The following is a 17,131-nucleotide window of genomic DNA, read 5'->3' as shown; positions in this document are numbered from 1 at the left end:
AACAATTATAGTCATTTTGTCAACAGGTAATCCACTTGTGACCCTTATATTTACTCAGGCTGCTTAGATATACACCAACATTCCTGGCCGATTTTTGATATCAAACTTTTTAAAAGTCTGACCTACTGATTCCAGTTTTTGTCGACTCCGGCTATTATTGACAGCGAGGATCCAGACTAACTTTTTTTCACCATTTTGCCGGAACTGTCCTGAAAAATACACCATCCCGAAACGAGTGCAAAACATCGTTTACTTTGCTGTAAGGTTATTTTGCATAAAACACACACAATTGTATTTTGTATTCAAATATTTGCTAAAAAAAACAACAACATAGTAGTTTTATTTCTGTATCATAAGATTGCTTAAAACTAGTGTCAGGAAGTTAAAGCAAGTTATAATTCTCTCTCTAAAATGTTAAAACACTTCCTTCATACAACTGTATTTATTCATGTTTCATTTTTCTCAAGATTACATTTGAACACAACACTCATCACAGCTTTATAATTTACTTCCCCCCCCCCAATACAAATTTTGACTGGAATTGAACACCGACGACATCGTGCGGTGCGTGTGTGTCCGTTGTCATTGCGATCATTGTTCGCACGCCCAAGTACACCCTCATAGAGCGAGCAGACCTGTTGACGCTTAGTCTTGTTTGCTTGTGCGTTTTGTAGAAAACAGTCTGTTTGTCTTTCTGTCGTGTAAGAGTGCAAGACAAACATATGAGAGGACTAGTATTTCCAGACCAGTAAGTCAGTATTCTGTTGTGTCCTCAGCCAGTGTGCTGAAGCTCTAAGGTCGGTCAGGGACATCATGAAGCGGCAGATGTGGAGGAAGATGCCGTTTCCTTTCTGATGCTTCAGATGTAAAAGTAGAGTTTAGCTTCTTTTTGATAAAAGCAGTCTGACTAAACAATGTCTGCTTTGCACAGCGGATGTACGGTGCAATATGTCTCATATAACCAGAGACATATTCTTATACATTCTACAACACGGGCCTTTAATAGATAACCCCGAACTTCATATCTCTATTAGTTTAAGAAGCTGCAGACTGTTTGTGAATCAATCCGACTGTGAGAAAGCTGTGGCATCTGTTTTTGTTTTTTTTTAATCTCACAGATGTGAAGGATAACAGCGGCGGAAGAGCAAAACACAACTTCCTGATAGATCTTCTGATAGTGATGCTGATGAGGTTCACTCATACAAACTCAAATCATCTCTTCTCTGTTATAGACTCCTCTCTTTCTGTTTGTTTCTCTTGTTTTCTGTTTGTTTCCCCCCCTCTCTCATTGTGTGTGTGTGTGTGTGTGTGTGTGTGTGTGTGTGTGTGTGTGTGTGTGTGAGAGACACAGCGGATACATTTTTAATGTCTCTGTGTGTTTTATGCTTTTGTTCTTGCTTGTTATTGAGACAGAAGGTTTAGCAGACACCAGGGAAAACCTTTCCTCCGCCACCTGATTGTTGCAAAGCTGTGAACCAATTGTTCTATTAGTTGTTATAAATTGTGTTATTAGACGCGTATTCAGTTGTCACTTTATTACGTACACCCAGCTGAAGATAATGCAGTCTAATACAACAACCCTTTAATAAATCATATGAGGGTAAGCTAACTATTATAAACTATTATTAGGCAACAGCACAAACTATAGCGTCCGATATGTCCATTAAGATGAATCAGCGACTTAAAAAACACTTAAATTGTAACATTTATTCAAGTATGACTCATTGCTGAGCTGCTGTATTTGACTGCTTTAGTTTTAGCAACTTGTACCTAATAAAGTGGCAACTGTGTGTATATTAAGTCATTGCGTATAAAGTCAATGCAAAATTGCATCAGTGTATGCTGGTGCGTATGTCGCCGGCTAGTGTTAGCCACTGTTAAGTTGATGTCACAGAGAACAGATGAATAAAAGAAAGCAGAAATGTCCTCATGACAACTATTAAAAGGCTGAAGAAGATCGATGGATTTTGTAAATATTCCAAAAGGGGTAAACGGTTTGATCTGAGATTTATCTGTTAATTGTAGACTGGAATGCCAAAAGGTGAAAACGGTCAAGAATATGACCATGTACACGTGTGAATGGCACGTGAAAGATTGAAAGAGCCAATTCAATGTAAAAAAAAAAAAGAAAATCATGAGCAATTGGGATTGACGGTCAGTAAATGCAAATTTTATAATTGCCATGGATTAAAGGATGATCAGATTTGGGTACAATAAGACAAGAAGTGAGAGAATTGGTCAATAAAAACCTTTGTGCACTGATATACCCCCCCCCCCCCCCCCCATATTCACTAAGACATACTCGTGGGAATACAACCTAACAGGGTTTCCAGTGTTTGCACGTCCAGGTATACTGAGTGTAGGGGGAATTGGGCGTATAGAACATAGCGCAGACCCTTTTTAGAGAGCGGAACAAAGGAGAGAGATGGAACTGTTGCCTCCAGAGACACTGGATCAGAGAACGCCATGACTGGAGCCGCACAACCTCAAACCACTGGACTGGTTTGACTGTACATCTGGAACATAATTTCCATTAATAGCGGAGGAATTTAGGTCAGGTTCACACTTCATACGCAACAATAATGTAAAAAGTCCTTATTAGCCTTTTTCGAGACATATCGCACGCATACTGTACATTCATTATGTCTCGCAACGATCCGGACCAGAGTCCATTCCAGATGAACAGTGAACCGATCACTGTGATGCGGTAGTGGATGCAATACTGTACGTCTAGACTAATTGCTGGGTGGTCTATGGAGAAGAAACGTGTATAGAAGATGAGTGTTATAACTCACTTGGTGCATTCAAAAGACGGAGGAATTGGCAGCCGGTCGTCACATGGGCGTTGTTGCTTGGATATGTTTGTTTTTTTTCCCAGCTGCGACCGCGACGCCAGTGTTGTTTGCACCGTGTGAGTCACTGGCGCTGGTGTGATCTCATCGTAAGAAGGTCTCTAGTCGTATATCATGTGTTTTATGAATTTTGTGAATTACTTCAGAATCAAACGGTCCACCACTACTAAGAACATGAACACACGGAATTTGCTACTTTTGTTCAATTTCATTTTGTTCTGTTTTGTTGGTGACTGTGAGTCGTGCTGTTTGTCTGTCATCAGCTGACGGAGCTGCTTTTAACCGTTCCACCCTCAGGGAACCATGACTGACCGAATGATCACGCTACAAACCTTCCTGGTTTTCCACCAGTGACGGCAGATCAATGAGCTCCACCCTTCCCCATTGTCTAAATCCGACCCTCGCACCCTCAGAGGGGCTTCATCAAAGCCAGGACTGATGGATGCTAAATGTGTGAAAGCAAGGGAAGAAAGGAAAAAAAAGGAAAAAAAACCTCTTTCAGTTTGCTGTCATGTGGTGCCAAAGTGTCCAATTAATGGAAGCCTGAGTTTATACCGACTGTTTTCTTGACCTTATTAAAGGACCAGTGTGTCAGGACCATTTCTGCAAACCTTAGACTTATCTTCAATAAGTAATAATTAGATTGGTTTTTACACCTGAATTGTATGTTCCCCACTTATAAGTACCAACAGTGAATGACAACAGCCTGTTGGGACACACCAACATGGTGTAGCATTGGCCAATCAGTAAGTAAATGAAGAGGAAAATTTGCTATACCACTATTATTGTAAAATATTCTGACTCAGGAAAAGGCCATGGTGATATCTAAATCAAAGAGGGTTTTCCTCTGTATGTTGGACATTTTTAGGACATCATAGACTCAGCTTGTCTAAGCTCAGTCTGTCAACTTTCATTTGTCTAAGCTGGATTTGTCTAGCCTCGGCGGTACATTAAGATAAATATTAGCCCGCTGACACTCTGACGTAAATGGCAACATGCCTGTGCAGTTTGGATGTTGGCGACTACTTAACAATAATTACTTGCTGGTGCTACATGTGCAACACTTGGCATGTTTCAGTTAAACCTCTCATTCAGCATTTATTTAAGTGCTCTTTCCAAGTGTTTACAATCCATATTTAAGATAAATTACTATCTGTACCACCTGCACTCGCTGATAGAAGTTGAAGCCGAAGTGGCCTAAACTTTTAACAATGAATTCGCTGCTGCTCTTCTTATTCTATATGGCTGGAAATAGCTGCCATTTATACAAAGGTAATTGTGTTTGGAAACAATAATGAGTGAGTGCTGGTGAGTCGTACTATCTTTGCTTCAGTCTGGTTGGTGAATAGTGTCTCTGATTCTCACCGTACCGTCTGAGGTACAGTGAGGTCATTGTGAGGAGATCACAGCTGCTAGTTATTCACTGTCCTCACTGTAATAAGGCACAGTGTTATATCTGCTTCCTCTCAGCTGAGTGAATTAGAGTCTTGTGATCCTTTTTTCTAAATATACCACATGTAGCCATGAGGCAAACAGACCCCAGACTACAACTCACTAGATACGTGAGCGCTTGGTTGGAAAGAATTTCACATGAAACCACATTCCTTTGCTCTATTGAGCGCCACTAACTGACGCTCAGGTACACTTTCTCCTCAGCACCTTTTGACAAATCGTTGGGATGACGTCTGACATTGTCACTCTGTGAAGGAATAAACCTGGTGTTCCTGCAGTACATACAGTTTTCTACTGCTTTCCCATACTCGGATATACAGTATAGGCACACTCTAGTTCCCACCCACACTTTATGTTCTCTCCCACACACACACACACACACACACACACACACACACACACACACACACACACACACACTCGCACAGTAACCATTTTCCCAGAAAGTTCTGTTCTGGATAGGACGACCCTTTGACCACACTTCCATAATTCAACAGTGGGTAAACAATTTGCACACTCAGACACACACACTCCTTCCCATCACGTGTGGGTTTTTTTCCTCAAACATCTGATACCAGTGTTAGTTTCTGTGTCTTACTTTGTCTTTTCTTCTATTTTTAATTATTTTGCATCACATCACATACCCAGAATGCCTATAATTAACTTAACTTTAGCTAACGAGTTCCTCTGTCTCTGTCTGTTTTCCACAGGTTTATTGCGGGCATCACTATGACTGATGGGGATTATGACTACCTTATAAAGCTCCTTGCCCTGGGGGACTCCGGCGTGGGCAAGACCACCTTCCTGTACCGATACACAGACAACAAGTTCAACCCCAAGTTCATCACCACAGTCGGCATCGACTTCAGGGAAAAGAGAGTGGTAAGTTCTCATCTCTTACAGGGCTGCAGCTGCAGTATTCTACCATTATTCCATCAATTGATTCCATATACAGTATATATATATATATATATATATATATATATATATATATATATATATATATATCTATATATATATATAGCTATATATATATATATATATATATATATATATTATTTTTGCTTTAATGAGGAGCAATCGTAAAGATACGAAGAGAGAAAATAAGACCGAACAACTAATTTGTTCTTTTAAAAAAAACAAAAAAACATTTTATTGCTTGTATAATATGAAATAATTGTATCTGTCAAAACTTAACCCATTCAGTACATTTAGGTGCCATATTACTCCCTGGGTTTTGAGGCTCCAGACTTTTTTTCATCGCCGTACAGGAACAGTCTGGAAAATGATTTAATCAGGTTAAGTCTAAATGTTAACCTTGTCATCTATATATAGTAGCTATTTGCATGAAAACACACAATTAAAATTAACAGTAATATAAATCAATACAAATATTTTAATAAAAGAATTTTGATTAAAAATTAATTCTTGTTATTAATAGTTTTAATTATGTATTATAAGCTTCTTAGAGCTAGTGTTAAGAAGTTAAACAGGCCATCGTTTGTCTCCATCTTATATTCAGACAACTGTATTTCTTTGAGTTTCTCGCCAAACATTTTACACGATTACATTCGAACGCATCGTGATATCATTATATTTGATATATATATATATATATATATATATATATATATATATATATATATATATATATATATATATATATATATATATATATATATATATATAAGAGTACCACTCTAGACTATCACTTAGACCTGTTGAAAACCTTAATTCCTGTTGCTGAAATCTCATCAGGGTAAAGACACGGAGATGCAGATATCTGAATCAGAGAGTGGGCGAGACTCGGTTTGGTCAGAAGTGTGGTCACCTTGGTGCTATTCTGCCTTCGCACTGACAATGCTGCCTTAATCCCACCACTCCGGATGACTCATAGGATTGATTATTGTTCCTCTCTCTCTCTCTCTCTCTCTCTCTCTCTCTCTCTCTCTCTCTCTCTCTCTCTCTCTCTCTCTCTCTCTCTCTCTCTATGTGTGTGTGTCTGTGTGTGTTAAGATCACACCCCGTGTTCAGGAGTCAAGAGTGGAAACAGAAACAGACACGTATGATCACAGCTGTAGCTCAGTGCTGTCGGGGGGGGGGGGGGGGGGGGGGGGGGGGGCTCCTCCTGAGGGCTGTTTAATGGAGGCTGAAGCTGTATGTGGACCTGTTTGTTTATCATGTGAGCCTTTGAACTCGAATTGACAGTTCTGATAAGCTGTAATGAAGCAAAATCTCCAGCTGCTGTAAACTGAGCTAAATATAGTGAACACATCAGCTGACTGTGATAAGCAGTCTACACTTAATTTATTCTGCTGGGCTTTACATTACCAGTAGCTTATTGTGGCTTATTGTATTCTTCTGAGGCTTATTATTATATTGTATCTTCTGTAAAAAGTTACATGCATGTTTTACAAGATTATTTAGCTTGAAAAAAATCATCCTTAGATATTATGACAAACTTGAATTGCACTTTTTCAGTGTGGGCCGGATATTGAACCTGCGTTTCAACTGAAACCACATAGTCGGTGCGACCATCGGAGTTTGATGGAGTCACTGAGGATTTGCACCATTTGCATATGAGAAGTTTAATTCATGAAATGAAATGAAAAACAAAAAGGTATTTTGCTCAAAAATGGGATTATGTTCAGCAGAAATGTGCAGTTGTGGCCCAAACTCAACGTCGTAATCCAGCAATCCTCCGCTTCGACCACGGGTCTCACTACAGAGGACTCGCGCTGTCAGACGTACGAGTGTCATCGCTTTCCCCAAGTCAGTTATTACCTAGAAAACTGAACTTTCAGTAATTACAGAGTCACAGTCATTGCACAGACGATTCACGATCATTCTTTTATTAAATTTAGAACGGGGACTTCTCCGCCCTTCTTGCTCGTATTTTGATCTGCGTTGCTTTAAAGTTGAGTGAGGGTCGAGCCTCTGTGACAACAGCTTTAAAATGTATAGGTGGATGTGTACTTGGCTCACAGTTTATTATTTGTTTTTGGTGAAATGTCGTCTCTTCCGTGAAGACATGGACAGGGCCCCAGTGAACGTCTACAGCTGCCCCTAAAAGGGGATCATACACGGCACATCTGCCGTTAATGTACTTCTTCAGCGATATGATAGTTTACACTCGGTCGCCGGTTTATTAAGTTAGTTAAAACGAATCGCTAGAATGTGATGGATCAAATCTAAACTCGTGTTGTCTCTCTCTCTCTCTCTCTGTCTCTGTCTCTGTCTCTCTCTCTCTCTCTTCAGGTGTACACAGCAGCCAACCCCAATGGGACGACCGCAGGGAAAACCTTCAAGGTCCACCTTCAGCTGTGGGACACAGCCGGACAGGAGAGGTGGGCTGCTCGTCTCGCTGGACTGGGTGTCCTTCTTTCCATCGGGACTATTACAGTTGTTCATTTCTCTTTACCCAGTCCACTTTTTCAAAGCTTTTTTCTGCTCACAGTTGTCTCCACCAACATGTATAGAATAGCTACAGCAGTGCTAGTCGACCCCGTCCTCTCTGTCCTCTCTTGCAACACACCGGGGGAAAGAATCATTGTGTCCAAGAGGGACACGTCATCGTGTGTCTGGCGGTGAAACTTTCCATCTCCATGAAGGAAATACATCTTTAAATGTCTTTCCATTTTTTTTAATGTAGCAAAATGTAGCAAATGCAGTCGAATTAACAGTAGTTTCATCTTATATTAGGTTTTGAATGTAGCTTTAACATTATTGAAATATTTATTAAATGTTCATTTCAAGCAGCAGCCACTGAAGTTGAGTGGGGCTGCGTTGTGGCACAACTTGACTTGTTGGACGTAGCTGGAAACTAAGGGAAACGTGGCTTTAACTGGCTTTAATCTCTCTCACGGCAAATCCAGTTTTGACCAGAGACGGCGAAATGATAAAGCTCATCGCTGAAATCGATCATGTAACAACAGATCAGTATGTTTATGTGTGTGTGTCTATGCGCCTCCTTGCCTGTTTATACAGCATGTGTCAATCATGTGTGTGTGTGTGTGTGTGTGTGTGTGTGTGTGTGTGTGTGTGTGTGTGTGTGTGTGTGTGTGTGTGTGTGTGTGTGTGTGTGTGTGTGTGTGTGTGTGTGTGTGTGTGTGTCTGTACGTGTGTGGTCTTTAATTGGAACTGGCCTCGATCTGTTGAATCTGTTTGTAAAGGCCTGATGACTCATTGCAGGATGAGTCAGTGTTAGTTACATAATTCTAACTTCATTTCTTCAGCTCAGCGTAACGGAACATATTCCTATTTTCATAAACTGATCTTCGTGATCCTTTAATGGAGCACCCACTGCAGTCGTCATTCCACTTGTGTGATTAGTTCGTCAGACTGTTTGCCGTGAAAACACCCTGATATCTGCTGCTTTATCCTGATGTGTTTGCGTGTATTACATATTTGCTGAATAGTTATTAATGTTTACACAGAGTAATGTTCCTTCGTCCTGGTGTCACACCCAGAAGCCCAGCGTGCCACAGATCGTACATTACATAACTGTTTTTATCAATTAAGACTTAAGCCTGAATATTAGCTTTTATTTTGGAGTCTTGTTTGCGTCCACCTGATGAAAGTAAGTCCAGTATTCACTCTGTTTTTAGCTCTGTTTTTGGTATCCTCCAACTCTGGAGAAATCTGTCTCTTTAGCTGCTAAATGCTCCACTATCTTCACCAGCTAGTCTCTAAGTAGAGATTATTCAAATTAGAGTATCTATCTTTTTTATCTTAAATGTGAAACAAAAACATTTCTGGAGAAGAACAAGAGAAGTCAGAAAATCTAAAACCAAGAAACACACAAAAAAACATTCTCAAAATGATATTTCAGAGAATTTGTATTTTTTTTTCAGTTCACTTTTATGAAAAAATTTTATGAAAATTTGTCGTAATTTCCATTCAGTACTGTTAAAGGAACCACAGAGTTCAGCTCTGACTTCAGATCTCAGCTGAGGTGTTCATTTTGGTCTGTGTGTGTGTGTGTGTGTGTGTGTGTGTGTGTGTGTGTGTGTGTGTGTGTGTGTGTGTGTGTGTGTGTGTGTGTGTGTGTGTGTTCCAGGTTCCGCAGTCTGACTACTGCGTTCTTCAGGGATGCCATGGGGTTCCTGCTGATGTTTGACCTCACCAGCCAGCAGAGCTTCCTCAATGTCAGAAACTGGATGAGTACGTTTCTGACCTCACACATTTTCTTTGTGTTGTTTAGAAATCCGCGTTGTTTTAGCTTGAGGTCTGATTCGTCTATCTCTACGGTCCCGTTTTCTCTTTTATCCAAGCTCCCCTCGGATACACCCGTCACACATTCAGCTGTACAAAGGTACAGTTTTTCTGTTTTACATTTGTTGTATATTTGTATTCATTTCCAGGCCAGCTACAGGCCAATGCCTACTGTGAGAATCCAGATATTGTGTTGGTAGGAAACAAGGCCGACCTGGCCGACCAGCGGGAGGTTCAGGAGAAACAGGCCAAGGAGCTGGCTGATAAATACGGGTAGGTTTTTTTATTTTTCATGCAGTATTTGGGGCAGGTTATTTCTCAGCTTACTTACATCAATTGACATTTAACTGCTTACATCGTATACTCTTCACCGGACAGTTATACAAACTTTCAAATTACACATGTGACTCTTTATCGTCTGCTGCTGCTTGTTATTATCCATGCATTATCTGTCACGGCCAATACTCAGAGGGTTGGCATTGGATGAGAGGTGTTGAACACCCTTAACAGGTTCTTTAATATCACATTATAATTGTGATACAGTTGTACTGAAGTGTTGCGCATTACACACACACACACACACACACACACACACACACACACACACACAGTAAAGAGCAGGCATTTCATTAAGACGAGCAGTGAAACAGGGCAGTGCAGTGCAGTGCAGTGCAGTGCAGTGCAGTGCAGAGCAGCACTCAACCATATCTCAACAAATGACTTCCTGTTAGACAAGGTAAAAAAAACAAACCGTTTCCTGGTGTCATTCCAGCCAGCAAAGACCTCGATCTGTTCCAGGAAGTGATCAAATTTGTGTTAAACTCTGGGGAACTGTTTAGCATAAACAGGGTGAGGGCATCACATGGAGTTCTGCGTTTGTAATGCAGAATCCATCGAAGGTTCATCTCAAGTTTTTGCTTTCTTGTCCTGCGAGTTTGTTTGAACTTGTGTGAAATGTTATGTTGTGAAAGAACAACCCCCCCCCCCCCTCCAGCAAACAGTCCCTACAAAGCCTCCTGACGTTCATTCAGTATAAGAAATGTTGATTTTTGAAAGCTAATCAGAGTAAGTGCTAAACTGAATAATCCGATTAACAAACCAATGGCTGAATTTGGCAAATATTCAGAGGAGCACGCAAGATGTGTTCATGACGAGAGATAATTATGAAGCTTTGACAAAACAATAAATGTCCCTCGTTGCTGTCTCTTATGGACTAGGCATGGATTTCCAAGTCAATCCAAGATGATTTCAATAGAAATGAAATGAAACCAATTAAAAAACGGATGGGAATAATTGGGAAATGGTCCAAAAAAAAAAACTCATCTTTGAAACAAATACTTCTGTTCTTGTTGCCCACAGGATCCCGTACTTTGAGACGAGTGCAGCGACGGGAGCGGAGGTGGACAAGGCGGTGATAACTCTGTTGGACCTGGTCATGAAGAGGATGGAGCAGTGCGTCGACAAACCGCCCGCCGAGCCAGCCAATGGCAACGGGGCCACAAAGCTCGGCGAAGCGCAGCCCAATGAGAAGAAATGTGCATGCTAGATCGAGAAGGAAATGACCAGTCAGCGCTTCTGTCGTCCGTCCTTTCTACTCGCCACATTCCCTACTTCTTTTACCTTCTCCTCCTCTGTCATCTTTGATTGCATGGTTCTTCGTCTTCTCCTGTTCACCCTCTTCTCTCTAAAACAAATCTTTGAACCATCTTACGCTCCTCTTTTCTTTCTCTTCCCCGCTGTATTCTTCTGTCCCCTTCCAATCTGTCTGCCAGGGGACAATGAAACAAGCTTGTCTCCCTCTGGTGGACATTCAAGGTAATACAAGTCTCAGCCTGTCAGCCTTTGAGCTCTGTTTAGGAGGGAATGAAAACAGGAGGGGACAGTTTCATCACTTTAAGTCACATAATGTCTGATCTGGGACATCATAAAGAGCTGAAGGCTGTGTGTCTGTGTATATTAGCCCAAGTCATGGTCCTCCCCTGAAACGTTTCCTCCTGAATCAGAGCGAGCAGCTGTTTGACCAGTATGTTTTTTTCACACTTCACACTGTTTTTCGATGCTGTACCCGTACCAGCTACATATGATGCTTTTTTTCAGTGTTCCAATCAGTTTTGTTTGGCTTGACTGTTTGCTAAAACATGCACTAACTCGTGTTTAATATATTGGCTAGGGTGTCGTGGTGGAGGTGTTTGACACTGGAGTGAGAGGTGCTGTTCACAGCTCATTGCTTGTTTAGTTTGTTAAGCTAATGCCAGCTTGTTGGCTTCTAAAGCTAACTTTACTCTAATGACAGTTTAATGAGTTGTGCAGATAAATATTAGGCAAATATTTTAAACTTTATATTAGTAACAGTTAATAAAACATAGAGATACCCCCGAAACAAAGCAGAGGAGGTTAAATAGCCTCTGTGGGGTATTTTATGTTTCGTAACCAGACTGGTTAGAGTAGATTGTTCATGGCCACTTGTTGGTGATTAATATGTATAGCAATTTCATGTATTCAAATTGTCAACAATTCATGAATTGAATATTACTGTTGACCCTCATTTTAGAAGAAAAAAAAACCTTGGAATAAATGTTGATACGACAATCTCGGCTAACTGTTACGGACTTCCTGTTTGCACAAGTGATTAGCAGCTTATGTAGCTAGCTAGCCACAAACTAGCTAACATAGGGTATTAGTGCTTGGCAGTGCTAGCAGTGGCTATAAGCGTAATGCCTTTATTAACAAAAGCAGCTGATGATTGTTTCAGAGTCACAAAGACTTGTTTGCAATGTTTCAGTAACGGACATGAATTCAAAATGGAGAAAAAAAAAGTATCACAATGCTTTTTTTTGGTATCATTCTCGTCAAAACACCAACACCTTGTTACCCAGACCAGCTTAAGCTATCTAGGTTGCTGTGGCCGTTGAGTTTTTGCCAGACTTGGCTGATTATGAATTGCAGATAGTATATCATTCATATTGTAGGACTAATATGGGTACAGCATGACACGCGTGAAGTGGAGAGAGAAAAAAAAAAAAAAGCCTACATATGTGTATATCATTCATAGAGTGTCCTAGACCGGGATATTGTTCCAAACTGATCTACTGCCTTGGCTTTTAAAGCGTTATTCCACTGTGGCGGAACAGACTTTGATCTCTGTGGGGGTTTGAGATAAATCGGCAACAAAAATCAGCTACTCTGGCAAAGCAACGTCCCCTTTAATTGCTAACACTTATAGAAAATGAAATAATTTTAATAGAAAGCCTAAAAATTATTCTGGTTTTTTACAGGTAGAACGAACATGTTATGCAAGTCCAGATGAGCGCATTGAATAAAAAGGTTAAATGAACTTATGAGTGGAGAGGATGATTATATCTTATCAACATTATTATGCCATTCAGGTGAGGTCAGCTTTTCAGGGCAGCTGATTTTTCATTATGACCCCTCATCTCTTTATAACAGATAATCAGACAAAGTGAAATATCGCTTTAAGGCCCCATACATGACCAATGTTGTAAGAATATAAAGTGACCAACTATTTATATGTATTAAATATAAAACATAGATTATTATTTCTGTTGCCATATTTTTGTTTCATCCTTCGCATCTCACACCAAGAGAAAATGATCTCGACTGCATTCATATTTGTAATTTAATTCTTCATTGCTTTAGTGCTCTTAAGCTCGGTTTTGTCTTATTAACTCCAAAAAATACAAATTCATCAACAAAATGTGTCTCTAACATGAAGAAGATACACTTAGAAACTCTCGAAGAAGTACAGTAGAAGTTGTTTAATACTTCTTGGGCTTAACAATTGACGTTACTGTGGACCAATTTTTGTTGATTGTTGTTGCTTTTACTTTGTTTTTCCATTGCATAACAGACCATATAACTGCTGCTGTGCAGAAATCACGGCACATCGTGACTAAAATGTTTTGTACCATGACGCTATGCTTGTGCACAGCAAAAAAAAAAACATCCGTCTCTAGAACCCATTTTGATCTAAATTTAAAAAAGAAGAAATAATTTAAATGTCAAAAAATAGTCTGAGATGATCTCTTTGTTTTAAGTGCAACTCGACAGCATTCATTATATCAAGTAACACCTTGATCTGCCTTACTTCATGACAAATCTTGAGCCAAGTTGAAGTGCACCAGAAACGAGGGAAATGATCGGATCATTGCGTTTTCCACCTGCTGGCAGCTAAATCCTTTTTTTTGTTCCTTCGGTGAGCTAAGGGGAGCTTTTACATATAGCGGTCCCAACTAACAGCTGCATAATAGTGGGATTACCGCGGGTTGGTTTTCAAATTGTACTAAAACCAGGGGCTGCCAGATGGGTCAAAAGTAATGTTGAGTATACTGTGAGTGTGGCCTATTAATGGCAAAACACTGCTGTGGTCCTTTTTAAAGATTATAAGTCGTTGAATATTAATATCTGATTAAATCCCTTTTTATCAGTACATTTTTAGCATTGTACTCGCTGGATCCCCCCCCAAAAAAAGTCAGAGGTTAAAGAATCATGGAGCTTTGGTTTCACCTCACCGTCACCTGTGTTTATTCTACCAGTGTGCCAAATTTAAAAACAGGAAACGTGTCAAACCAGAGCTGAACCTTCAGTCGGAGGAAAAACTGCCTTCACAAATAGACAAATGTGTTTTTATGTTGGGTTGGGTTTTCGTTTGAAAGCCTAACAAAGTCGCCTGCCAGCAGCTGATCTCAGTGCCATATTAAACACTCACCGCTGTTTGATTTTCAATTTTGTCAAAATATGAATTTGTTGTCTATGAAGACAAAAGGAGCTTGCTCACATTGTAACAATCCCAATCCATAATTGAGTGAAAGTTCCCAGGAACTTTTGGTTTTGTTAATCAACTTGCTTACTGTTTTTGTTCTAATCTGTAGATTTTAACTTTTGTTTTGGTCTTAAGTCATGTCCTTGTAATGTACAGGTTACTCATACATAAGCAACATGGTGGAATCCTCTTTAGTTTTATTTTGTCTTTGCCTTTGCTCCAACTTTCATTAGTGAATCATGTTAAGCAAGTGGACAACTTTGGTGCAGTGGAACAAGCTAAGAACATATTATCAAACTCCAGATTTGCTAAATGATTTAATCCCGTTGGAGTATAGTTTGAGTGCTTATTATGAATCTTATTGCAATTTTCACTCTCCTTTTTAAAGTTGTTTTGGTCTCCTTTAATTCCTAAAGAAAAGCATCTGGCTCTTTAGCCGCTAAATGTTCCAGTCACGTCTCAAGCAAGATGCCCATTTTGTCTGACTGCTGTTTGTTGCTGGACAGACAGTGTACAGTGGTTTTATTAAAGTTTGTTTGGTGAAACCGGAAGCCTGCTGCTGCTGCTGCTGCTGCTGCTGCTGCTGCTGCTGCTGAAAAGGGGGTTGTAACTGAAGCATACACTAAATGTGCCATAAGACCAAAACAAAGAGTTAAAAGAGGCTAAAGGTCTTTGTATCATGAGGAATCATTCTCACTACACACCACTCACATTACACAATCCGTTGTTTCTCTACAAATTAGATTAGCGCAGCTTTAAAATGTGTCATACGTGTCTTTAAAAGTCTTAAAGCTTACCAAGTGTGGATTACCAGTAATCAAGGTCGTCATTTTTACTCCCGTTTTTTTGAAAAGTGCTCACGTATGGTTAAACAGTTTAATTAAACCATGACTTAAAGAGAAATGACTCTTACATAAATACAATGCAGCCTTATGTATCAATATGACTGGCAAGTAGTTTATTCATTTTAATTAATTTATTAATTAAACAAATATGAAACACAAATTATTCCTTGAGATCCACCGGAAAACTTTGAAAATAGAGCAAGGACACGATGAACTCCTTTAAACGCATCAACAATGGCAAGACATTGTTTTGGTGGTTTTGTTACTATTTGAGAATTTAAGTCAAAATTTCCTGGACAATGCCTTTTATTGTGACAATCTTCCAAACCAGTTTGTCAGCTTATATCCCATCTTTTCTTCTTGCGCTGCTCATCAGATTGCCCTCTTACATTCAGTATGCAGTTGTGCCACTGGCACATCTGACCTTCATTTTCACCGTCTTGAATCCTGTTTTTCCAGAGAGCATCTCTTCCATAAGTTTTACATGGTCTTTGGTAGTTTTTGAATTCACTTTGAAAGTTTACACAGTTTGAAGAGTCATGTTGTGCCTGTTATTAACTCTTCTGTCTGATCCTCTGTAAAGTTTATGAGCTCCTAAATATTCATGCATTCTAGATTACAAAGCAGAGGCAAAAGAGACCAGAAGTTGTGATGTTTTTGTGCTCGATATATCAAAACGACTAATCAATCCAAGTACCTCTAAGAGCTTTTATTTTTGGAAATCCTCCGTGTGTGAATTCTCACTGATGCCTGCGGTTTATACACCTTTCTTCAGTTTTCACTGTGTCTATCGATGCCTGTGAGTGTGTTTGTTGCAACATCAGCATGTTTGACACAATAAGAATGAAATTACCTGTGATGCGTTTAATGTTTCCGATGTCAGAGCTGCAAATAAATCTTTGTGTTTGTTTAATCCTGTTTGTTTTTTTGGTTTGGTGTGTGTGTGTGTGTGTGTGTGTGTGTGTGTGTGTGTGTGTGTGTGTGTGTGTGAAACTGCGATGTAACCGTGAAATCATCCAGGAGACGGAGTGTTGAGTTTTGCATTAAAAGCAAACTTACTTTGAAATACAATGCTACAGTAGGACAACCTGCAGCTCCACCTACATGCTCCAATTAATAACTAATATTTATTTGAGTTTATTCACCATCCATTCCGTAGTTGCATATAATTGTATTACATAAAGAAGACCTAGTTTTGTTTGGGTCCTGTCTAATTTTTGACTTCCTGTTTTACTACTGCAAACTACACACACACACGTGTGTGTGTGTGTGTGTGTGTGTGTGTGTGTGTGTGTGTGTGTGTGTGTGTGTGTGTGTGTGTGTATTATTATTATTATTATTATTATTATTATTATATATATATATTATGAAAAGCCATAATAAAGTATGTAGAAAAAGTAATACAAAAAAAAAATCATAATATAGTATGCTGAAAAAGTCATGGTAATTTAGGTTAAAAAAAATCATGGAAAGTATAGTATCTTGAAAAAGTCGTAATATAAGAAAGTCAAACTAAAATAAATCAAATGAAAGTTGTAGTATGCAATGTTGGAAAAAGTCATAGTACAGTTTTTTAAAAAAAGTCATAAAAAGACAGTATATGTCGAAAAACGTTAAAGTATATATGTTGAAAAAAAGGTCATAAAAAGTCATAGTATAGTTTGCTGCAAAAAGTAGAAAAGTAATATAGTATGTCGAAAAATGTCATAGTATATTAGATTGAAAAAAGTCATCGTATAAAAAAGAATGTGTGTCAAATAAAGTCAGATGTCATAGTTTATATGACAAAAACGTGAAGAAAAGTAAAAGTCAAATGTCGAAAAATGTCATAGAAATCATAGTATAGTATGCAGAAAAAATTGTAAAAATTAAATGGTATATTAGGTCGGAAAGAGCCATGAAAGAGCCACGGTGTAGCATGTGAAAAAGTGGAAAAAAAATCAGAGTTTAATTCAATTCAATTTATTTTGTATAGCCTGAAATCACAA

At 39.2% G+C, this 17,131-nt stretch overlaps 1 protein-coding gene across 2 annotated transcripts in view; it reads left to right on the top strand.

Moving 5' to 3' along the window:
• Positions 1-16,056, top strand: part of LOC137888896 (ras-related protein Rab-27B-like) — a 45,359-nt gene extending 29,303 nt beyond the window's left edge. For both annotated transcript variants that reach the window (XM_068732403.1, XM_068732404.1), the window contains exons 2-6: positions 5,015-5,186; positions 7,563-7,651; positions 9,364-9,467; positions 9,668-9,791; positions 10,878-16,056. In XM_068732403.1, coding sequence (XP_068588504.1) covers positions 5,034-5,186; positions 7,563-7,651; positions 9,364-9,467; positions 9,668-9,791; positions 10,878-11,064 — 657 coding nt within the window. In that variant the 5' untranslated portion in view covers positions 5,015-5,033 and the 3' untranslated portion in view covers positions 11,065-16,056. The remainder of the gene's footprint in view (positions 1-5,014; positions 5,187-7,562; positions 7,652-9,363; positions 9,468-9,667; positions 9,792-10,877) is intronic.
• Positions 16,057-17,131: the final 1,075 nt, after the last annotated feature.

This window comes from Cebidichthys violaceus, unplaced genomic scaffold, assembly GCF_023349555.1.
Source record: "Cebidichthys violaceus isolate CVI_PGR_0920_01 unplaced genomic scaffold, fCebVio1.0.p SCAF_59, whole genome shotgun sequence".
NCBI classification, from domain to species: Eukaryota; Metazoa; Chordata; class Actinopteri; order Perciformes; family Stichaeidae; genus Cebidichthys; species Cebidichthys violaceus.
Note: the sequence above shows the minus strand (reverse complement) of the source record. Positions and strands in the feature narration are given on the sequence as shown.